This window comes from Botrytis porri, assembly GCF_014898465.1.
Source record: "Botrytis porri strain MUCL 3234 chromosome Unknown BPOR_005, whole genome shotgun sequence".
NCBI classification, from domain to species: Eukaryota; Fungi; Ascomycota; class Leotiomycetes; order Helotiales; family Sclerotiniaceae; genus Botrytis; species Botrytis porri.
In genome coordinates this window covers 1475328-1499048 of record NW_024066079.1, presented here as the reverse complement: position 1 = coordinate 1499048, position 23721 = coordinate 1475328, and the positions used below count along the sequence as shown (strand labels likewise).

The window sequence follows — 23721 nt, the reverse complement described above, 5'->3', positions numbered from 1 at the left end:
TTGATTGATATAATCGTCTTCTTTCCTCGGTGCAAGCTACAAACTCTCCGTCCCATTTTTTAAATTCTCGGTTGGCATCCGGACTCGAAGAAGGGAGCATCGGGTACTATTAAATGACTTTTCATTTCTGATCATCGAAGTATCCAGTAATCTATCCAAAAGGCGAGACCAGACAATCTTTCCAATACGCAAACCCGAGGGAAATATCTAAGTAGTAACAGTAATAATCGCAACACCATAAGCAGCAACATTGAAAGTCCATCCCGCAGCCACACTTCCACTCACCGTACTTGTAACCGGCTGCAAAGTAACATTCAACGGATAATTGCTCGCACCAGGGGGGCCCGTCAAAGAAACCAATTTAGCACTCGAACTAGCACCTGATGCGCCGGGAATATCCACCGTAACATTGTGAGTCGCAGTACCATAATTGGCAATCTTAACATAGTATGTTCCAGCGGACGTACTACTTGCGACCCAATACAGAGGACCAAACCCAACATCAGAAGTAACGGGAAGAATCGTTTCGCCACGATGAATAGAGAACATTTGTTGAACGTAATAACTTGCGCTGCCGGTGAGAGATCCAGGATCGGCATTCAGACCAGCGAGATCAGGTGACCATTCGGCCATGTCGAAATGTTCAAATAGAGGAGCGTATGAAGCCATCTTGACGATATCGGAGTTTCGTTCCATGCCGATCATATAGACTGCTTCGGAAACTGCGCCTTGGATTGTTGACCAGTAGGTAGTAGCGCCACTATTGTCAGTTGTGCTGGCGTATTCACCGACAAAAATCCCTGGGCCGTCACGAGGTTTATTGTCGAACTCGTTGAAAAGGGAAACAAATCCATTTGGCGAGAGGTAGTGATGAGTATCAGTCCAAACACCGGCTGGAATTGGATCTGGAAGACAAGATGCTTGGGATGTTGAGGCTATGACTGTGATATCAGGGTAAGCCGCATGAATTGCGTTGTAGATATCTGTGAATCGTGAAGCGTATGTACTGCAACCTGCGCTTAGATTGTCCTCGTTCCCGACCTCAATAAAGGGAATATTATATGGTGCAGCATGGCCGTAAGATTCACGAAGTGCACCCCATGTCGTTGATGTAGATCCAAGAAGGAATTCAAGCTCATCCAGGATGTCATCGACATAGGGTGTAAGAGCTGCACCGGATACAACGCCACCTCCTTCGAGGGAAAGACCTGACCAGACGGCTAATACTGGTATCATATTTGTATCCGAGATGAATTGAAGATATTCCATCAACCCTGAGAGATTGTCAGTTAAGCAATGCTGACTCGACCAGAAGACAAAATACCTAAAGCATCTGTATTTGGATAACCCCAATCACCTTGCCTTCCTGGTCGATTTTGAACTGGACCAATGGTTTCATTCCATTTCCATCTGTTACCTGGCGACGAACCTTCTCTGTTCAATGTTAGCTTATAGATTTAGATGTTTTCCATTTGAGACTTTTATCTTACATGTTGTTTCCACCTGGAAAGCGGAAGAAAGAAGGTTCGAGTGCCTGAAGAAAGGATCCCACATCATTTCTGATACCGTTGTAACTGCAAGAAGTCAATATCACTCCACAACCATATGTATTAATTTTATCATACCGCTGGTGAAATGTGACTGGAAAAAGTTGAGGTAGACCAAAGTTTAGCGCACTGCCGGCAACTTTAGCTCCATCAAATGTTAATTTCCAAACATTATTACCATCTGGAGCCTGTGTGGAGTGGTATGTAGTCTCATAGTAAGTGAAAGAAGTGGCCACACTATTGACTGTGATGGTCTTGGTAGCATATACTTTTCCACTTGCGACACCGACAAGAGATAATGTAACTGATCCAGAGTATGAACCCTTCATCCAGAAGTAGTTTGCATAAGTATCGTCATTCACAGGGACACCAAGGTATCCAGCATTCGAAAAGCCAACTTGTCCAGTTGTTCCAGATGGAACGGAAACTCTCAAGGATCTTGGGAGCGCTGAGGTGAGAGGATTGGCAGTGTCAACTGTGAGATTTGTGCCACCAACAGCAGCATAAGCTGTTAATCCAGGATTTGTTCCTTGGAATCCATTGTTTCGTAGCAACTGACCATGTATACCGCCATCACCTATAGAATTTTAGCTTAAATAACACAGTCTTCGTCATCTTGGAAATATACCGGAGTTATTTATATCCTGGAAATCAGTTAGCTCAAAGTTTTCTCCGTAATTTGGGTAGGATCTTCGAGAGTAGCAGACAGGAGATCACAAATGAAATTGCTGAAATCTTGGATAAAGCTGAATATAGAAAAAGAGATGAATATTAAAGGCGTCTTTGAATCGAGCCTGAGGGTTTCTTGTTGCCAGACTGCAGTCCGGTTTGCTAGATTGCTTGAATTTGAACAGCTTACCTCAAACATGAGACCGTAAAGAATAGGGCTGGATGCATTGCCACCAGTTGTGGATACTGTGAGAGTAGCAGCATCTACTGAATGAAAGACCAAGAGAAAAGCGACTGCTAGAGCCCTAGACAGGCTTTTGAAGCCCATGATTGATGAAGATATATTTTCCAATGATTGGACAATCCGACATTTTGTGGAAGGGATGTATATATATAAAGATGAATCAAAGACCTACTAACATTTCCCCTCACTTACTGTGATAGTTTTTCCGACAAGTACACCAAAAAAGGTGGGTAATTGGCAACCTGGCCCTATGTCATTCAAGGATGTTATCATCAATTTGCTTTTGATGCCAATCACAAACTCGATGATGATATATATGCAGATTCTGCAATCCACGGTGTTTATTTAATCTTATTCGAAGTGACACCTAGTAGTATGGGAGTGTGGTGTTCATTGGAGCGCAAGAACGATTCGATCTTCGTCAGAGCTATTGCAATACAACTAGCATTAAACTTGGCATCAAACTTTGAACTGCCGGGCGCGGAAGTAGATTTTACCCCTCATGGAGTAATCGAGATTTGTAAATAAAAAAGATACGTGTGATGCCAATTTTAGATCGGGTTGTCTTGTCTCGGGTCTTGGTACCTGTGGAACGCACTTGAATGGCTCGCATACCCCGCCTAGCTGCTCAGGCCTGTACCTGCCTACAATATGAGAGATCTTGGTTCAATGTTGATTCAACGTTCAATCAAAAATCCAAAGTAGGTCGGTTCTCTTGGAAGATACCTGTACCCATGCTGTTCTAATTCTCCGCAACATGAATAATGAATATCTTCGAAAATTCTCAGTAGTTCCAGCAACAATCTTCAGAATTCGTGACTGCACGAACACAATATACACCGACCAAAAAACGACGACTGTCAACATCAAAAATAGAAGAATAATTGGGTCCTTGAAAGCTACCCCGCACAGCTGTATGTCGCTGCTAAATATTAATTGAGCGAACATGCTTTATCTGGGGTCAAACCTGCAGTTCTAACTTTTCCATGCGCCGTCCTGGTCCTTACGAGGAGATGCAATTTAGTTGCATGTGAGATGATGCCCCAAATGGAAGGTAGAATTCATCCGGTTGACAACATATCTCGGCAATCAGATAACCTTCTTCCACGAATATCCCGAGATCTGAGTGTTGTTCATCACTTGACTTGTCTCGGCTCTTTATGATTCCGCGGTTGGAACTTTCAGGAGATGTTCTCTTCCCTCCCTTCAAGAGTATCCACAACTTGTGCAGACCGTACTTTCGACAGGACTGCAAGCTCTTTCTATTAGGAGCAGGAAAAGAGTTCTTTGACGTTAGTATTTGCGCCGTGCATAGCGATGCGGTGCGATTCTTCATGACATTGACAATATTGAATTCAATGACTGAAAGATTTGGTGGTGCCAAATTCCAAACTGACTTTTTTCAAAGTAGGAATGGTTAAGGAATGCTATGGATCTAATGTTTGTTATATCTCGATCCACTAAAATCGCACTATGCATGCGGCAACTCTGCGGCCGCCGCTCCCTTTGCTTGCTCATATACCAACCAATTCCGACATGTACTGACAAATGCTTAACCATCCAATTCCATCAATTCTTGCAAAAGGTTTCACATGATCAAAATGATCGCATAATCAAACTTTATATCCACAAAGCGTAGGAATATTCTCTGAGAATATTCCTGCGCAGAAGGGAACACGTAAGGAGAAACGGGTCTGTGATGCTCGTATGAGTGGATCGCCTGGGATGCTTTCCCCCTTGATTTTGGAGTCCGAAGACAAGGTTGAGGTGAAGCAGCCTGGATTTTTGGACTCTCCATGTACAATTGGACAGCAACTAGAATCTCAAGGTTGGGCACCTGCACACGGATTCCGGACATTTCAAATCATCGGAAATCCGTAATTGATGGCAGGTATATAAGAGTTGGTGTTGCTATTACATGTTTAATTCGCAGTCCATGTCCGCTTTCTTTTCTGAATCTTTCATTAAGAATCACCTCTTACATATCACATATCACGAAAATCCGAAAGAGATCTTTAAATTATGGCTACTCTGGAACAGCAATTCGAGGCAGCAACCTCAGCTCGAGAGATCCCTGGTGTTGTCCTTCTTGCCAGTAATGCCGATGGTAAGACTCTTTTCCTTCGCATATTCATCCATCTCAAACGCTCTAGAATACTGAAAAGTAGTAGGAACGTTCAAATACGAAAAGGCAATTGGCCCTGCAACTCCAAACTCTCAAATTGAGCTTGACTCGACTTTTGTCTTGGCATCATGCACGAAGCTAGTAACTTCTATCGCGGGTTTGCGGTGCGTAGAACAGGGACAGATTGGTCTTGACGATGATCTGTCTCCCGTCTTGACAGAGTTCAAAGACATCCAAATCATTGAGGGCTTTGAAACTGGAGCAGATGGAAAGGAAATTCCCATTCTCAAGCCAGCTAAGAACAAGATCACTTTAAGGTAGGCGGCACGATGTATAGACACCCATAAATTCAAAGTCATTGACAAAAAACATATAGACATTTGCTTTCGCATACATCGGGAGTCGGCTACGATAGTGTTGCACCAGAGCTCGTCAGATTCCGCGCCTCTCAGGGTATCAACTCCGTTCATACTCATAACACCGATATGTTAAAGACTATCACTCTCCCACTTTTGTTCGAGCCCGGTACATCTTGGGCTTACGGTTACAGTCTCGAATGGGTATCTCTTCTTGTGACTCGTCTCAATAACGGCCAATCATTGGAAGACTACGCTCAAACCCACATTTTCAACCCCCTCAATATTAATGACATAACATTCCATCGTGACCGCAACCCACATGTTCAAGAAAAACTCGTGAAAATGACTCTTCGTAGTGGATTAGATAATTCCACATCAGTCTTCCCGTTGCCAGGCAAAGGCAACGGGAAAATAGAATGGACTGATGAACTTCTGTGTATCATTGAACAAAGAGATTGTTTTGGAGGCCATGGACTTGCCGGATCCGCAAGTTCGTATCTCAAAATCCTGACATCTCTTCTGCGCGACGATGAGATTCTACTCAAGAAGTCCACCACGGCGGAAATGTTCAAACCGCAGATCTCAGAAAATGCGGTAAAGAATATGTGTGATAATTTTGTGGCCGCAGATTTCCTCCAGGGAACATTTTCTAGTCAACCCCCGGGGCGAAAATTGAACCATGGACTGGGTGGATTACTCATAGAAGAAGACGTCGAGGGAAGCAAGAAGAAAGGTACCTTGACTTGGAGTGGTATGCCGAATTTGTTGTGGAGTATCGATAAACAGACGGGGTTGGCTTGTCTCTATGCTAGCAACATATTGCCTTTTGGGGATCCAAAGAGTCATGAGATGCAACAGCTGTTTGAGAAAGAGATGTATAAGAGATTTGGCGAGTTTCAAAAGACGTTGAAGTGAGGTGGGTCAAGGATTTGCTTTAGATTCTCGCTTGTATCTTCGTTTGGTGTTTGAGTATCTGGTCCTCCTTATCCAATCCGTACAAATCACTGCTTCAGGTTCTCGAATGCGTTTTCGTTGTGTTTTCGAATTTCTAGTTCCTATTATCCAATCTGCTGGAAATCATTGAATACCTGTATACTCATGCATCTCTTTCGATAACATGCATCCGAGATTACTCAAAGTTTGTACGCTCTTCATGGGCCATTCGCCGTTATACACAAACATTTGCCGAAAAAATATGAAAGCTAGAGTCGTGACGTGCGAGTCCGACACAACTAAAGAAATCCAGACCCTAAGGGTGAAAACTTCAATCAAGAGACTTGCTCCAAAAACCATCACTTTTCTCCTCCAATTCTTCTCCAATTCTCCCCCCAACAATCCTCACAAAGCATCCCCCCTCCCCACCACCCTCACCGTACCCAACAATCCAATCACCTTCCTTACTCTCTAACCCCACTACCTTCCCCAAAAGATGCCAGCCCACCACCTATCCCACAAAGACCTACTCCCTAACGCACCTCATCCGATTCAGATCCGACGACATAAATCTGCGGCTCCAAAAACTCTTTCATAAGTCTCACCCGCCAAACCACCACCCCTCATTTCATTCTCATCCTGTTCCCATCCCCGTGTCCCCAAATACAGAAACAGAAACCAAAGGGCGCGCCAAGCCTCATCCTCATCATCACCACTTAATCCCCGATCTCCCAGAAACTTTGGCTGCAAATATATATCTCTATTCAAAAACAACTGGTGAATATCGATTTCCAGATACGAGATTTGAACTCTGGCGAGGAATGTGATGATTAAGTGTGTCCAGGGCTGTGATTTTCCGCGTTAGCATGAAGTAAGTTATGTATGTATCAGAATATCAAGTGCACGGTTATTGCTTGTTATTATCATGACTCACACTGGGGGGTGAATAAATGGTAGCCGATACCTGCTGCCCGGCCTAATTTGTCCATCTTCGACATCTTATTGCGCAGCAAGATTTCACCCCTGCCGGATATCCCATTGAGATTCGCGAAACTGTATCTGATCTATACAGCAACATTTCCCAAAACTCCGATGCCATTTCCCCTCGTTTAGAATTGCGAGAATTCTCAAAACTCATCTGCGGGTGATGAACGAAGAAAATGCATTTAAAAAAGAATAATGACTTGAATCATGCGATATCAGTGCCTCTAATGGCCCACGACTCCATCTATCCTTCCAATGACTTTCCAGAGAAGTCACCATCCGAAAACGACTTCCCGGTCAACAAACGAGACAATGATATTGACACCGAGCAAGCCTACCCCATAACACGTACCGAGATAGAAGCTCCTCCAGACGACGGTTACGGCTGGATCTACGTACTCTGTGTATTTTTGATCAATGCCCACATGTGGGGAATCAATAGCGTAAGACCTCTTCGTCTTCAGACAACGCTCCATTTACTGATTCAATATCATAATAACCAGTCCTACGGAATCTTTCCCGCTCACTACCTAGAAACCAACACATTCCCAGGAGCCAGCGATTTAGATTTCGCATTTGTAGGCGGTCTTTCCCTCAGCATGGCCCAATTTATCGCGCCCGTTGCCACAATCACCACGCGAGAATGGGGGGCTCGGACCACCTTAACAATAGGAATTATATTGCAAACCGCAGCATTATTAGGCGCGTCATGGTCGACTGAAATTTGGCAGTTATTTTTGAGCCAGGGCGTGTGTTTTGGTTTTGAGATGGGAATGCAGTTTAGTGCTACTGTTGGTATGATCCCTCAGTGGTCTGATCGTCGGCGCTCTCTTGCAAATGGTATTTGGACGACGCGGTCGGGAATTAGAGGGCTCATACATTCGTTGGCTTCCAGCGCGCTCATTCAGAGATGGGGTACTGGTTGGGCGTGTCGAGTTCTGGCTATAGCATCAGCTTTTTCGTGTGGCTTTTCAACTATCATCATAAAAGATCGAAACAAGGCCATTGGAGCTGTTCAAATAGCCTCTCATACCAGTCTTCTGAAAAGACCAGAGTTTTTACTCACTTTATCCTGGGGCAGTTTGAGCGTCTTGGGTTATGTGGCTCTTGTTTCTCAATACCCGCCTACGCAAACACGGTGGGCCTTACCGTATCTCAAGGGTCGATTCTTGGTGCTATGTTTAATCTTGGAGGAGGCCTTGGCGGACCCGTTATAGGGTACGTTGGCGATGACGTTGGATGAAATAACTCCGCACTTGTTTGTACATTCTTGGCCGGTCTTTTTTCTCTTGTAGTCTGGATCTTTGCCAAAAGTTTTGGAGTACTGATCTTCTATGCTTTGATTGGTGGTGCTGTTTCTGCAACCTTTACCACTACCGTTGCTTCGGTGACCGCTGAAGTTGTGGGGTTACAACTCTTACCATCTGCTCTGTCCATATTCTAGGTTTCGGTGGTCATGCCGAGCACATTTACCGAGCCAATTGCACTTTGGTTGCGAACCAACAATGGAACGAATTTTCTGCGTGCCCAGATATCCACTGGCTTTATGTATATGGGAGCAACAGTTTCCCTTTGGCTTGTGCGAGCATGGAAGATATCAGAGTTGCAAAAGACTGGCATGATGATGCTGTCAATCATGAAGCCAAGGTCAAGGAGCAAAAATTCTGTGCCTCGAGACCCCATGGTGGCCCAGAAAGTGAGCAGAGTTACTAGCGTGATAAGCAAGGCAAAGTCTGCGAAGAACTTGTTCAAAATGGTAAAAGTATAAATCTTGGTGAATTTGAGAAGATACCATGGTATAAAATTTGGAAACGATCTATTCATATAAAGGCTTGAAAATCTACCAGATAAGAATTTCGTGAATGTCCACTCATTCATTACCTCGATCTATTTTTCCTGCGGATATTGACGAGGGTCCTTGAACCCTCTACTATCAACATGATGAAAGAGAGCAAAAGAGACTATCTCGCCAATAAAAGGAGAACATACCACTATGAATAGTGTTGTGTATCTCGATGATGTATGGTTTCGACAACGTACGAATATCGCTTGTACAACTGTAAATACAATTCTAGTCGACATGGTTCCTGGGGATTACCAAAAAACCTGAGAATGGTCAAGATCTGTACGGTGAAACAACGATCTAAAGCGAATGTGGGCAATGAATTGGGAGTTATAGAGATTTTGAGCATGTTGAGAAGCTTCCTTATCGGCGCTGGCCGGACGAGAAGAGCCTCTTTAACCAGTTCATCTGTCATTCGTAATACAGATTATAGCAAGAGCTAGACGTTTTCTTGATATAGGAAAGATTAAAATCTGGGATCAACCAATCGCGTGTGCGAATAAAATTCACGAACGATTTCGCTCACTAAAATTCACGAAATTTTATGTGATTTTATGTTCTATGAGTAAAGAAACTTTACGTCACTCTTGTTTCCCCAAAGGACTGAGCAGCCAACTCAATTCCTCCGCTTTTTCGGAAGTCACAAGTTCTTTCAATCCCTCGGGAGATAAAAAATCATGATCACAATACTCAAACCCAGGAACAACAGTCTCGCTGATCAAAAGCCCATCACTGGCTTGGCCACCTTGGACATCTGGTAACAAGTAGGATGCCTTGTATTTCCCACCATCTACAATCCATTGTAACTTTTCGCCAGCAGCAACATTCTGGCCAACAATGAATGTCTCGATCCTCTTTTCCGAACCCTCTTCATCAGCGTGTATCAAAACATATCTGCCTCGGCCTTTGTGTAGTGTATGAACCGTTCTCCCCTTATTCCGATGAAAGCCACCTTGCGGACCATGCGGCGTAAGCAGATAGAAGATACTAGTCGATGAATTTCGCACGGTGGGATCAAAGCCAGGTCTTTGGGGCGCAAGATCTGTAGTGGAGGATTTATCGGAGCCGAATGGTGAGGGAATGACGTCTGGGGCACGATCTGTTTCGGCAAAGAAGCCGCCCTCGATGTGTGGGAGAAGATTGAGTGCTTTGATGACTTCTTGAATTTGTGGGGATGAGTCGGGTTCCGAGGAAGGATAAAAGCTAGGCTTTAAAAGTTGATAAGTTGAACCCATTGTGAAGAGATATGAATGCTAGAAGTCAAATAGTGTTATTGTTATGTATTAGGGACTGTAAATACCTAAGGAACAACGACGATTCGAGGGGAATTGAGGGGAATTGAGGGAACTGAGGGGTTTTGATCGCCCCTCTCCCTTTCCCGTAGATTCTTCCATTGGGCATAAGGTTAGTGGACCGTGATGAAAAGTAAGCACTATGTCATTGGAGATCGCCGATATTGATAATCGCGTAATAAGTGACAAGATTTCATTCTTATCTCGGCCCTCGACTCATGAAGCGCCAGTAAGCAAGATTTACCACCATGCTGACATGATTGGATTGCATAGCCGTTAGATTACTTTCATCCGTTGCATCGCATGTTGGAATTCTGCGGATGAATCTAACCGGAATGAGATGGATGATCAACAGATGGAAATCATAATTTCGGGTCGAGGAAATATTGATTTTCGATAGTTAACTATATCTTATTACCCAATCCTTACAGACGTATATATTTGAGGGAAAAAACATAGGTAGGTAGGTAGGTAGTAAAGGGCCGTAGTAAGAGTGTGATGATGGTTTGTGAAATTCAATAAGAAGAAAGCTTCCAACCCATGAAGGATGAAGGATTTATGAGTGTGACAGGACTCCTGTATTAAGCTTTTCCATCCTTTTGGAAATCAAATCGAACGATGATTTGTCGACTTTATGATTGCTGCATACCTACCTAGTACCTAGTCAATACCTACTGGGGGGGGAGTGCTAGGTTACGGTTGTCTCGTAGTCCATAGAGAAGCCGTGAATTGATGTCTTTGACGACAGAATGCCAATATCAGGCAATAAGGCATCCCAAAACTCACAGAGTACCTGAAAAGTCCCATGCTCGAGCCATGTTGGTTGCAGATTGGTTGCAGACCCCCCCCAGGAGATATTATTAGGAACAATAGTTACTTTTAACTAGTTAATGGATTTCCATCTTTCCATCTTTCCATATTTCTGTATTTCTGACAAATGAGGACCTTCATCCGAAGCTCTGACTTTCTTCTTGGTCTATCTAATTCTCTCGCTCAATCAAACTCACTCAACTCCCTCACTATTCTGTCTGTTTCCCTTTTCCCATCCATCTACCACCTACCCAGTACGAAGTAGTCATTTATTCTCCTTTCTCCAATCTTTCCATCTCTTCCAAAGCTTCTCATACGATACGTTCTCCAATTCTCCATAACTCATCTCATCATCTCATACCTTATTTCCCAACTCTCCACTTCTGCTGCTTTCATCCACTTTAGCAGCCGGCATTGCGTGAAACTAAATAAGAAACACGACCTTAATCAGCCATTTTTCCTCATTTAACGATTTCACGACGGGAGGAAAAAGCAACTCACGACTTCTTGTACATTCAACTGTATGTCTTTGTATAAACCTGTAATTATACCGAAGAAGTACATTCTCCATTTGTCGAGATAACTTTCCTTGACCAACCAACTACTTACTTCAATTCAATTCAATTCAATCTCATTCTGTCCATTTCTCCCTCGACTTGACATCCAATACAACTTTATTAATAATTACTTTCTTGCAATCATATCATGTCGGGAATTTTAAGCAAGCGACAGCTTGCGCGGAATGAGCAGGCGCTTCAGGAACTTGTGAAATTGCCAGGAAACAATGTTTGCGCAGACTGCCAGGCCAGGAATCCAGGTAAGCATCCAAGATCTATATTGGCCTCAACATGCACTAATTCAAAGATGTAGGATGGGCAAGTTGGAGTGTAAGTCAATATCGATCACTGGCGCACGATTCGTTGAACGAAGAGTAATTACGTTCCGACAACAACTGACTCTGAAATAGCTGGGAATATTCTTATGCATGCGTTGCGCGGCCTTACACCGAAAGCTGGGAACACATATTACAAAGGTTAAATCATTGAGTATGGATTCATGGTCGAAAGATCAAGTAGATGTGCGTTGACAAGTAATCTATCTTGGTATATTTCTAATGGTTTGATAGCATATGAAGAAGACTGGAAATGTCGCGTCAAATCGAATCTACAATCCTAAAAATACTCGACCTCCGATTCCCATTGACGCCGATGAAGCAGATTCGGCCATGGAACGATTTATACGACAGAAATATGCCAACGGACCGCCAGCCCAGAGACGGAATAATACTGGTAGTTCGAGCTCAGACGATCATCCTCCACCGCTACCTCCCAAAAATGGGACCAAATTCGGCTTCAGATCGGCTTCTTCGATTTTCCCCCTATCCTCAAAGGCGAAAAAAGACAATGCAGATGCGCAGGCAGAATTTGATGACTATAGCCAAGCGCCATCGCCTCCGAGAAAGAATAAGCATTCAAGAATATTTGGAACTTCCCTTGACGCAACGGATGATCTCGAGTCGAAGTTGGTGAAGTTGCGAGACATGGGGTTCAGGGACGAGAAGAGAAATACGGCCGTGCTAAAAGGCTTGGGTGGAAATTTGGAGAAAGCTATTGAAACTCTAGTTCGACTGGGCGAAGGTGGTTCCAGTGCAAGAACGGCATCGTCTATAAATTCTTCTGGGCCGCGAACCCCAGCTAGTCCACCCGGTCTATCATTTGAGCGACCTCGAGCAACTAGTCCCAGTATATCATCGGCCTCAAACAACCCATTTGATAGACTTGATAATCCAGTATTTCTTCAGACACAGTCTACACAATCTACTGGTTCAATGGCACATGGGCAAAATCAGATAATGGAAGGAAATCCATATCAAAATATTGCGAGCACAAATCCATTCGGATTAATGCCGTCACAGTCACAACTCAATCTTAGCCAAGCCTTTCAAAACATGTCAGTGTCTTCGTCACAGCCTCTTTTCCCTCACCACACAGGGGGGCTTCCTGGTTCTCAACCCCCACCAGTGCAACAATTATATCAGCAATCTATGACACCCCCTGTTCCATCCTTACCACAACACCATTATGCTCCAGTCACATACGAAAATCCAGGTCAACAGCCTCAATCACAGCAAATGGATCGAAATAACTTGAACACTAATCCATTCATGCAACAAGCATCACCGCAACCGGTCGTCAATACAAATCTTCAGTCGAACCCCTATATGCAACAATCGGTGATGAAACAACCTCTATTCGCAAGTCCAGTCACTCAAACACCACAACAGCAGTATCCTTCCGGGAGCTACAACATGGGAATGCAGAATCCTCCACAGCAAATGAATCCTTTCTTTAACCAGGCGAGTCAACAACAACAACAACAAGCACAACAACAGCAGGCACAACAACAGCAACAACAAAGGTCGCAATTGCAGTATGGATACCAGCAACAACAGCAACCGCAATCACAATACCAACAGCCTCAAGTCCAACCCCAGCAAGCTCAGTATGATCAATATAGACAGCAAACCTACCCTATGATGCCACAGCAGACTGGTCGATTAGTTGATAAGCGCAGTATTTTGGATCTTTACAATTATCCTCAATTAGCGCCTACTCAGATTCAGCAACAGCAACAACCAGAACCTATGCAACACCAGGCACCTCAAGTCGTAGAAATGCCCCAGCCCAATGGACAAATGCCAGGCGGCAGTAATAACCCCTTCATGTCCAACGTAGCGGCAGCACCGACTTCGGCCAACGGATCTGGTAGGCAAATCAGTCGGGAGAGTATGATGATAGATGCAGGGAGTTGGCAAAATGGAAGACATAGTCCAGATGCATGGGGACAAATTAGTGGGAGGCGGTAAATAGAGGAGAAACGTAACTTTTATAGCGAGAATAAATCATTCTTGACCTAGGAACAAGTTATCAAGAAACCATGAAATGAAATCCGAACACCGCAGTAAAAGACGATTCTTTTCCAAGACGATATATCATGTGTAGTCTTCGTGCTATTGTATTTTCTTCCCGCATGTCAGCAAATACGGTGAAAGCTTGCTAACAAATGAAACCTCCGGATCTCACGTAAAAAGGCTAGGCGGCTCCTCTACCCCGCCTCCAGCCCCGCAAAATGCACACGGCTTCTAGAAACTTGGTTTTCGTGGGCCATTATTCGATTTTTACGGGTTCCTAAACCTCTTTGTTCGATATGCAGAGGAGAGAAATGATGGTTTTTACTAATGAACCAATGGAGACTTGAAACTTTTGATAATGATTGGTCCTATGGGAGGCACGTCATCATGAGCTTGAAAAAAGGCTTTTATATATTTGGTTGAATGTCGCGGCTTTCAACACTTCATCTCTACTCCGTATGAATTCAAGACTGATATTCTCCCATTGAACCCCAATTGATAACCCGCATATCTCATCATGAGCTTCAATACGGTAACGTCAATACTTCTTTGTTTCCTCGGAAACATATGGCTGCTCCCTTTGAGTGTATCTGGTACCACAGACTTCTCTGTAAATGCGGGATTGTCGACCTGGAATCAAAGTGATTGGTCCTTGACTACTACTACATATATTCCGGGACAATATCAATCCAGATTGTCTCTTGCCAATGGGTATATTGGTGCTTCTCTTGCAGCAGCAGGTATGACGACTAATTGAGAGAATCTGCTATTAGTTCTTATTTATAACTGTCCTCCAGGTCCATTCTTTGAAAAAGATGTCAATCAAACAGATGCAAATGGTATATTACCTTCCAACGGGTGGCCATTATTCGACGATAGAATTTCCTTCTCTACCATTTCCGGATTCTATGATGTAGAACCAGCGAAAGTCCCTCCTCAAGGGACTAATTATCCTTGGTTGAACCAGTATGGCTGGGAGTCCTTCATCAGTGGAATTCCACATCCAACGGGGATTATTTTCTCCTTCGGATCTAATTTCCTGGATGCAACGGCTAGCAACACCTCAATATCAAATTTTACTTCCAAAATTTCATTCCGGACTGGTGTGGCGGAATGGAACTATATATGGTCCCCAAATCAGAATTCTACCTTTAATGTTTCGTATGCTGCATTTTTCAGTAGGGAAAGACCGAATGTCGTGGCCGTCAAATCTACTATCATCTCCTCCACAGATTCCGAAGGGCAGGTTACAGACTTGCTAGATGGTCAAAGTGCCCTTCGATCCACTCTATCTTCCAAAGGATTAGATGATAATGGGACCACCATTTATTCAGCAGTAAATCCTAATAATCTTCCGGATATCACAGGATTTGTTGTTTCTGGTGTCAACTTTACGAACAATTACACAGATACTTCCTCGAGAAGCAATGCCAGTGGAGCATACGTAAGCTCGGCAAATGATACAACAATTGGACAATCTTTCAACATTAGCCTGAAAGCTGGAGAAACTGCCGTTTTCTACAAGTATGTCGGAATAGCTTCGACAGATAAATTTAGCGATGCTGAAAGTGCAGCTCGAGAAGCTCAAAGGTCAGCACAGGAGTCTGGATGGGACACCCTACTAGCGGAACATATTGCAGCTTGGGCCACGATCCTGACAGCAGACTCCGTCGACGATTTCGCAGATCCAGTCACAGGAGAATTACCAGATGATCCCAACGTTCAGGCACTCCACATTGCTTCAGTTGCAAATACCTATTATCTTCTCCAAAATTTACAACCCGATGGGAGCGGGTTGAATGATAACAGCATTTCAGTTGGAGGATTATATTCCGACTCGTATGCTGGCTTGGTATTTTGGGATGCTGATTATTGGATGGCACCCGGGCTCAACCTGGCATTTCCAGAATGGAGTAAGCAAATTAGCAATTTCCGAATTAAGCAGCACAATCAATCTTTGGCAAATGCAGCATTCAACAACTATCCCAATGGAAGCTCGCTTTACTCTTGGACTACTGGAAGATACGGAAATTGTACGGGTACAGGTCCTTGCGTCGACTATGAATATCATCTCAACTATGACATCGCGTTCAATTTGATGCAGGAATACAATATCACTAATAACAAGACTTGGTTCGATAATGGACCTAAACAAATTATTGAGAGTACTGCTATTATGACAGGGCATTTACTGATGTATAACGAAACCACACAATCATATTGGATATACAATATGACTGATCCAGATGAATATGCTAACAACAAGGACAACGGAGCATTTACTGTAGCTTCTGCTGCGACTCTTTTAGAATTGGCAAACGATTTGAGAATTTCTCAGGGCTTAGAAGCCAATTCAACTTGGCAACAGCAACAACAAAATATTGAATTTCCATCTGCAGCCTCCAACATCACATTAGAATATCAAACGATGAACAATAGTGTTGCTGTCAAACAAGCTGACGTGGTTTTATTGACTTACCCCTTGGATTTCAATCAAAATTATACTGAAGCAGATAAATTATTAGACTTAGATTATGTATGTATCCTTCCCCTTTTGTTAATTGTGATCTTACTTACATGAACTCAAGTATGCAAATAAGCAATCGCCTGACGGACCGGCTATGACTTATTCTATTTTTGCTATTGATGCAAACGCTTTGTCTCAATCTGGGTGCTCTGCGTACACTTACACTTTGAATGGGTTTCTTCCATATCTCCGAGCACCCTGGTTTCAATTTTCGGAGCAAGCTGTTGACGATGTCACATTGAATGGAGGAACTAACCCAGCATTTCCATTTTTGACTGGGCACGGAGGAGCCGATCAGGTCGTACCCTTTGGTTATCTAGGTATTCGAACAGACCAACCAACTCTCTTTTTTAACCCTTCACTTCCTCCTCAGATCTCCCACATCAAAGTTCGCACCTTTCACTATGCGGGAGCAACTCTCTCGGCTAGCATGAACACTACCCACACAAACATCACTCGTTTCCCTTCTACCAAACTTAGCGATCTTTACCAAAACACTACGCTCCCCTTTGTGGTCGGAACACCCGGTTCTGCCGCCTCGAATACAACATCCTACAGCATTGCGATAAATGAAACCCTCACTATTCCCAACCGTCTCTACTTCCAAAAATTGACCAAACCTAACAATCTCCTCCAATGCTTGCCCGTAACCTCCAATGACCCATACTCAGCCGGACAATTCCCCGTCGCAGCAATCGACGGCGCATCATCAACTTCCTGGCAACCATCCACAAATGAATCCTCTTCCCTTCTCATAAACAGTACTTCCATCTCTGCATCCCCTATCTGGAGCATCTACTTTAACTGGGGTCTTCGACCTCCCCTCCGCGCCTCCATCTTTTTCGGAAACGAAACTACAGATGAAGGTCAGATATTTGGAAACGAATGGTCAATTGATATCGAGGATATCTCTCCAAGTCTTCCATATGCGCCGAGTAATGCAACGCAAACTTCGAATACGGAAAGTGTGGTTCCGGTGGTGGGAAATGAAACGAGGTTGGTGGTAGAGGGTGGCGCGTGGAGTGGGAAGTATGTGAGGTTGGTGGTGGAGGGGTGTTGGGAAAACGATGGGAAGGGCGCGACGGTGGGGGAGTTTGTTGTTGTGGGAGGTTAGAGGGGGGGTTGGATTGAATAATAGGCTTATACAAGTGATATGATATGATGTAATGAATGAGATATCTTGATAATGCCCACGATCTTGCTGAGAACTTGCTACCTTGTGGTGACGGAGATCTATTTATGAGGGGTGTGACCTGATTCTAAGAAGAGTAATCTCTAAAACTTTATTTCAGTTAGCTGAATGCGTGATCTCAAGCGTGATTTTATTTCTACGAGATGAGAGATGATCGAAAAAGATTCTACTTTCACAAGATTCGATCAAGAACAAGATAATCACCGCCGCAAACTCAGCATTTAGACCACCCTTCCTGAACAAATACTCACTGAATTTTTTTCTTACTTCACAGCTCCCATGAATGGTATTCTTTCTGAATATCCCTCTGCAGGCCTAAACAAGAAGATCAAGTCATTTCCATTAGGGGGATGAAAGTATGCAAATGTCACTATGCCACTAATTTCACTAATTTCACCATACCAGGACTTTTCTCTCAAATACTACGAGTCTGCGAGATGGCAAAGAAATGGAAATATAAATATCTCAGGTGGAATGTGATGTTGAGCTTTAATTAATTAGAGCATTGGTGAGTGTGAGTGTCTACATGAGCTAGAGATCTACGAGATTAGGAGAAGTAGGCGGGTGACGGAAATATGGCGAGTTTGTACAGAAATTGAGAGGATATGGGATGATGGACTTGAGGGGATAATAGTATTTTAGGAGAGAGTGAGCTTGAATACATGTATGATGTCGGTGGGATCGACTATAGTATAGTGCGGTAGTGGAAGAAAGTTCAAGTACCGAGTCGTTGTGAGGAGACATTGATGAAATAATATTTTATGCTGAGGATATGGTCTTTCACCATGTTCTGGAGAAAGCACGTTGGAGTGTGATCCGATGAGTCGAACTCACTGGGCTAGAACCGGATCACAGTATCCGCTTGATACGGTGATACATAAGCTGCAGCATCACTTCGTTATTAATGTGGATTTGTATTAATATGGACTTCTATCAATGAATTGTGTCTTGCTTATGAAAGTGGAGGAAGTGGCTATATTTTCCAGAAAAGTATTTGAATTCCTATTTTCTTTCAGTCTGCTATTTCATATCTTCAATACTAGTCGAATGGCTTGTATTTGACACTTCGAACTTCTATGAAAATCTTAACCCTTCGATCAAAAAATCGTGAAGTCCATTAGGAGCCTTCTTTTGCAGGCTCATCTTGGGCCACATCAACCTTGGAAGGCATCTCTTCCGAGGTACTGCTGGAGATTTTCTCGCTCTCTTCTGGTTTCCTGCCCCAGACAACGTATATCTTATTGTAAGCGTGAAAATTTCGATTCGGGATAGATTTTCGAACATTCACCAAATACACCTGTCAGTCATCCCTATTAGCCAACTAAAACGCAAAAGAGCAATTCGGTGGAGTAAACTAACCTCAATTTGTTCTTGCTTCCAATCTAAGATGCGAGAAAATAAAGCCATACTAAAGCTCGATAAGCACGCAAGCCAATTCTCTTCAGACATCTCCCCAAGGTTTTGTAAGTGCTTGTCTTTAGACCAAGGATTAACTGGCAATTTGAACACTTTTTCTCGCACGTCCACAAATCCAGCTGCTTCGTACCAGTTCTTGAGGTTTTTGGCAATATTCATTGATCTACCGGCTTTGATTGCCGCTTTTTCGACAAACCCTATCCACTCTAAGAATGGCCAGGTTTCAGGCATCGATTCATCGTCACAATATGGAGTGAATAGAAGCTCTTGACTCTCCATATAGCCTCCTGGTTTCGTGTAATGGAATCCTCTTTTTATGATGGTTTCAAAATCTTTGAAGCATCCTAGTAACACCCGAGTGTGAATGTAATCAAAGTGGTTGGACGGCAGTACCCAATCGTCATCGCTAGCATCATCGATATAGAAATGAACGTTTTCTGGAACAGATACCGGTTGGATTGGAGAGAGATCAGTGGCTTGGACTTCCGCCTTTGGAAAGGTATCGCCCATTTCAATTGCCCATTGACCTGTACCGGTACCAATATCTAGAATGTAGCGAGGGTCGGATAGAGGAGCGAAGAAGTTGCGACCCGAGAAAGCACATTTTAGCATATCGAATTGTGCTTCAAGTCTGTCTTGCTCATTGACGTCATTTGGGAAGTGGTATGCTAGTAGGCTAGTTAGCTATTGACGAAAAAGCTAAATTGGACATCAGTACTTCCTGGACGATAGCCATGATATGTTCTGCCATTTTCTTCGGGAAAATCCACAACACTGCTTGTCAAAGATTTGGATGATGATCTGGATACGGAGTTAGCGTTCTCGGAGCTATTCCAGCAAGGCAGCTCGCACGAACCCATCGTTAGACTCAGGAGTTTCGGTTGATTGTGTATCGCGCTCGCGGCGGGAATCTGCATTCATGTTTGCACCTGGAGATTTACATCCTAGCTGTGCCTCGATATTTTCTGCATGTTGTGGTTGAGTCGCTGTTGAGGGAAGAGCACATTGTCCAGGTTCTTGATACTTAGACATGTTTGTGCGTGTCGAAAAGATCTAACCGTGAGAGATGCAAAAGGGGCGGACCCAAATCCTCGGGTTTGTTTAGTGTATTTGGTACGTTTAATTCTACGGGGAGAAGTTTTGTGGAATTTTGTATGGCTACTGAGTGCTTGCTTCTCCTGCAAGTAGGCATGACTACCGCAGCAGGTTGAGAGTTCGCATTGCTTCTGCTGGTTGAAATCTTCGTGCTCAACTCTCTACAATGGTTGGCCAAAACAAAGCCAACATAAGACAGCATGGCAATTTGCCCGCAGGTTTTCGACAATCATGTTATACATGTTGGTAGTTTTGTAGCCCTATTTCATCTATCTCTTTCGCGAATCTAAATTCCGCCATAGTGGTCTGACTCAATGCCGGGAGTCAATTCAACCTTCGGAATCCATGTGTTGGGATGCGTTAGCCAGATGCATGGGAGCCCAGCCTACTGGTTGGTATTTCGTTTGTTGTTGCATGCAGCTTGGCGTACGGAACTCGTGCCAGCTACGGATAAATGCATTCGGCCTGGACCAACAAATTGTTGGAGCTGCAACATTTATGTAATGGGCCACGACACTAGCAGTCATGGTTGTCCGCACCTTGTGGCCTCCCGAATATTTTCAATAGTGATAAAATAATATGCATGTTGTCAAATGAGGAAGTGGTTTCCAACAACAAGCATTCAATTTCGTTTGATGATCATGCGTATACCCGCCTGGGTTCAACTGGGCTCCATATCTAGATGAGTGGCCAAAGGAGGAAGTTCCATCACCCGACGACATGGCAATGGGAACCGAGACCTACATGCTTTCTGTCTTCCTAGTCATACATAAAGAGCTGTATAACCACTCGTGTTTGATTCCGACCCAGTCCAGGTCTCGACAAGACTTTAGTTGCGGGAGGAAGTACCCTTTGTGCAAAGTGAAGAAGGTTACCTCCGACTCCTCGGATTCTTTTCATCTACCGTTGAATACCGGTAGCTTTCTCTTGTCATTCATTGTTACGAAGAAGACTTGATCAATGACACAGGAGGATGGCACGCGCCAGAGTTTCGTTGCAGGACACATAATGCAACATTTCAAACAATCCTCAATTGGTTCCAATCCTGTGAATGCCTCACACCTTTCAATTAATTCGTAAGACACAATCATGTTCGACTTGTAAACCGGTCCAGGGTTTGATGGTGCAATAAACCTAAGCTCAAGGCATGAATGTTAACGAGGAGTGGTGTACTCCGCAGGTTGAGACGTTGAATACCCGTGTGGCGCAACAATGTGGCTGCACTCGGTGTGGCATCAAGTCTCTCCACCTGAAAGAGGGGCGACTGAGGATTTGACCTAAAATGGAAATCTACACATTTTGAGGCAGGAGTTTGCGATCATCAATTGAAAAGGTCATGAGATAGCAAGTTGTTGACAGTGACTATATAAACTTCATGGTTTCGCTTCAACTTTTTAGTCGTGTAATGTGACACGATTTTTCAACGTGCAATCCCACCAACGCGTCCTACTACCCTCCCATTGTCTTTCATTTCACAATGGCGTTCTCGGTTGCATCATCATACGAAAAGCTTCGATTACTCCTTAGTGATACTTCGAATGATGCTTTACCCGCACCCAATGCCATCGCGGTAGCCACTCAGTCCCTTGCCACAAATCTCCCTGCAATTGGAGTCGGAGAAGAAGCCACTGCAGCACATCTTCTTTCAGATATAACTCCTGGCTTCAATGGCCCGAAAACTTCATCTAACTATTATGGGTTTGTCACTGGTGGTGTCTTGCCAATCGCAGAAGTCGCTGACAACATTGTCACCGCTTTCGATCAAAATGTGCAAGTGCATCTACCAGATCAAAGCGTCAGCACTGCTGTCGAAGAGAAGGCCTTGAGAATGCTTGCAGATCTGTTGAATCTTGGAGACGACTGGAAAGGAAGTACATTTACTACCGGGGCTACCGGTGCAAACACTCTTGGACTGGCATGTGGACGGGAAGCTATAATTTCTCGGCGGCTCGAGAAGAAGGGAGAGAGCAGAGGCGTTGGAGAATTGGGGTTACTTATGGCCTGTAATAAAGCTGGGATTAAAGACATTCAGGTCTTGACCGCCATGGCTCATAGCTCTATATACAAATCTGCAAGTATTGTTGGGCTTGGACGAGCTTGTGTTAAGAATATTGGGACTAGTCCGTCCGAGCCATGGAAAATTGACATGCTTCTATTGGAACAAGAGTTGGCCAAAGAGAAAGATGGAGTAGCTAGCATAGTTTCGTTGAGTGCTGGAGAGGTCAATACTGGAAGATTTTCAACTGATGGAAAGCACGAGATGCAAAAAGTCCGTGAACTTTGCGATCGCTATGGCGCCTGGCTACATGTCGATGGAGGTAAGTTAAAAACGGCGGTTGTCTCTTGCATCTACAACTAACAAGCCTTTAGCCTTCGGGATATTCGCTCAGAGTCTTCCAGATATTTCAGAATTTGCCTCTCTGCGAAGCATATCTCAGGGTATCCAATTAGCGGATTCAATAACAGGGGATGGCCATAAAATGCTTAATGTGGTATGCTATACGACCCTCATTCGTTAAACTGATTCTTTCAAATCCTTCTGGCTAACATCTAATCAGCCTTATGACTGCGGCTTTTTCTTCACAAGGTCGGTGTCAACACTGACATCTGTATTTCAAAATCCGAATGCAGCATACCTCTCATCTGGACCATCAAGCATTCCATCACCTTTGAATATTGGTCTTGAGAACTCACGCCGCTTCAGAGCCCTGCCAGTATATTCAGTGCTATTGGCGTACGGTCGTGAAGGCTTGAGTCAGATGTTTGCTCGTCAAGTCAGATTAGCAAGGGGAATCTCAAAGTTTTTGGATGCACATGTAGGATACGAACTGCTTGCCAAAAGCAAGTTTGAGGATGAAAGAGTCATTGATAATATTCACATCATCGTCATATTTCGAGCAAAAGATGACAGCACTAACAATGAATTGGTCAAAAGAATCAATGCAACGAGAAAATTGTATGTGTCGGGAACGAAATGGGAAGAGAGACCAGCCTGCAGATTCGCAATCAGCACGTGGAAAGTCGATGTGGAAAGAGATCTACAGCTGATCCAATGTATCCTGGATGATGTCCTCCAGTATCGACAATAATACCTGCAATGAACCTTCCTTATACTCGCCAAACTCAATCAGGTTGTCGGAAAGATCTTCAAGATCCTATTTTCTCTTACAGCAATTGTCAAAAATCATTCACACATCTGCAATATGGGAAATGAAGCGGCATATTGTACAAGCATCATGAAGTAAGTTATGAATTCCGTGCTGGATGAAACTTCGTAAATTAATATCCGAAGCCATGGCAGGTAACGCAGCTATCTCATCTCGATCTACGGATAAGAAAAGTAAACTGCTGTTGCATCTATCTCAAATAACGAATCTATGGTATTTGACTGCTTTAAAATAGAGTATTGTCTTTACTCAAACAAGAGCACTGAACTATCTATTTACACAAACTTTGCAGCTGATGTTGTATTTCTTATCAAACCTCAGCTTTCTCAGATCTTCAGAAATTCAAGCTCTTTTACTCTCATCACTACCATACTTCTTCAAATGTTCATCCTTCAATCCCGCAAAGTTGCTTGCCACAAGCGGAGCAAATAAGTCTTTAAACCAACCTCTTCGATAACTTTCCAATCCCAAGTCTTGCAGAAGACTATCACAATACCCCGCCAACTTAAACATCATATTGTTTCCCTCATCCCCACTGCTTGAATATCTGCTACTATTACACGCTGTGAATAATGCAACTTCCCCTTGCTATTCTTGGCTTGGCGGG

General features: G+C 43.7%; 9 protein-coding genes across 9 annotated transcripts; 5 read left to right on the top strand and 4 right to left on the bottom strand.

Annotated features, from left to right (window-relative positions):
- Nucleotides 1-207: 207 nt before the first annotated feature.
- On the bottom strand, nt 208-2544 carry EAF01_004131 (uncharacterized protein; the record flags this gene model as incomplete). Its single annotated transcript, XM_038912385.1, has 6 exons — nt 208-1274; nt 1325-1434; nt 1491-1574; nt 1626-2124; nt 2176-2191; nt 2407-2544. 6 exons carry the CDS (start codon nt 2542-2544, stop codon nt 208-210), a joined length of 1914 nt encoding a protein of 637 aa, XP_038772069.1.
- A 1938-nt stretch (nt 2545-4482) lies between these two features.
- On the top strand, nt 4483-5859 carry EAF01_004130 (uncharacterized protein; the record flags this gene model as incomplete). Its single annotated transcript, XM_038912384.1, has 3 exons — nt 4483-4567; nt 4632-4902; nt 4962-5859. 3 exons carry the CDS (start codon nt 4483-4485, stop codon nt 5857-5859), a joined length of 1254 nt encoding a protein of 417 aa, XP_038772068.1.
- Nucleotides 5860-7037: 1178 nt separating this feature from the next.
- On the top strand, nt 7038-8078 carry EAF01_004129 (uncharacterized protein; the record flags this gene model as incomplete). Its single annotated transcript, XM_038912383.1, has 1 exon — nt 7038-8078. One exon carries the CDS (start codon nt 7038-7040, stop codon nt 8076-8078), a length of 1041 nt encoding a protein of 346 aa, XP_038772067.1.
- A 223-nt stretch (nt 8079-8301) lies between these two features.
- On the bottom strand, nt 8302-9119 carry EAF01_004128 (uncharacterized protein; the record flags this gene model as incomplete). Its single annotated transcript, XM_038912382.1, has 2 exons — nt 8302-8677; nt 8902-9119. The coding sequence occupies 2 exons, from the start codon at nt 9117-9119 to the stop codon at nt 8302-8304; spliced, it is 594 nt and encodes a 197-aa protein (XP_038772066.1).
- Nucleotides 9120-9285: 166 nt separating this feature from the next.
- On the bottom strand, nt 9286-9939 carry EAF01_004127 (uncharacterized protein; the record flags this gene model as incomplete). Its single annotated transcript, XM_038912381.1, has 1 exon — nt 9286-9939. The coding sequence occupies one exon, from the start codon at nt 9937-9939 to the stop codon at nt 9286-9288; it is 654 nt and encodes a 217-aa protein (XP_038772065.1).
- Nucleotides 9940-11511: 1572 nt separating this feature from the next.
- Nucleotides 11512-13672, top strand: EAF01_004126 (uncharacterized protein; the record flags this gene model as incomplete). The annotated part of the gene is made up of 4 exons (XM_038912380.1): nt 11512-11623; nt 11677-11693; nt 11774-11884; nt 11933-13672. 4 exons carry the CDS (start codon nt 11512-11514, stop codon nt 13670-13672), a joined length of 1980 nt encoding a protein of 659 aa, XP_038772064.1.
- A 562-nt stretch (nt 13673-14234) lies between these two features.
- On the top strand, nt 14235-17358 carry EAF01_004125 (uncharacterized protein; the record flags this gene model as incomplete). Its single annotated transcript, XM_038912379.1, has 3 exons — nt 14235-14457; nt 14515-16253; nt 16306-17358. 3 exons carry the CDS (start codon nt 14235-14237, stop codon nt 17356-17358), a joined length of 3015 nt encoding a protein of 1004 aa, XP_038772063.1.
- A 1195-nt stretch (nt 17359-18553) lies between these two features.
- Nucleotides 18554-20659, bottom strand: EAF01_004124 (uncharacterized protein; the record flags this gene model as incomplete). The annotated part of the gene is made up of 4 exons (XM_038912378.1): nt 19709-20659; nt 19571-19653; nt 18796-19520; nt 18554-18733 (listed from the first exon to the last, which is right to left on the bottom strand). The coding sequence occupies exons 1-4, from the start codon at nt 19882-19884 to the stop codon at nt 18554-18556; spliced, it is 1164 nt and encodes a 387-aa protein (XP_038772062.1). The 5' UTR covers nt 19885-20659.
- A 765-nt stretch (nt 20660-21424) lies between these two features.
- On the top strand, nt 21425-23036 carry EAF01_004123 (uncharacterized protein; the record flags this gene model as incomplete). The annotated part of the gene is made up of 3 exons (XM_038912377.1): nt 21425-22265; nt 22318-22439; nt 22506-23036. 3 exons carry the CDS (start codon nt 21425-21427, stop codon nt 23034-23036), a joined length of 1494 nt encoding a protein of 497 aa, XP_038772061.1.
- Nucleotides 23037-23721: the final 685 nt, after the last annotated feature.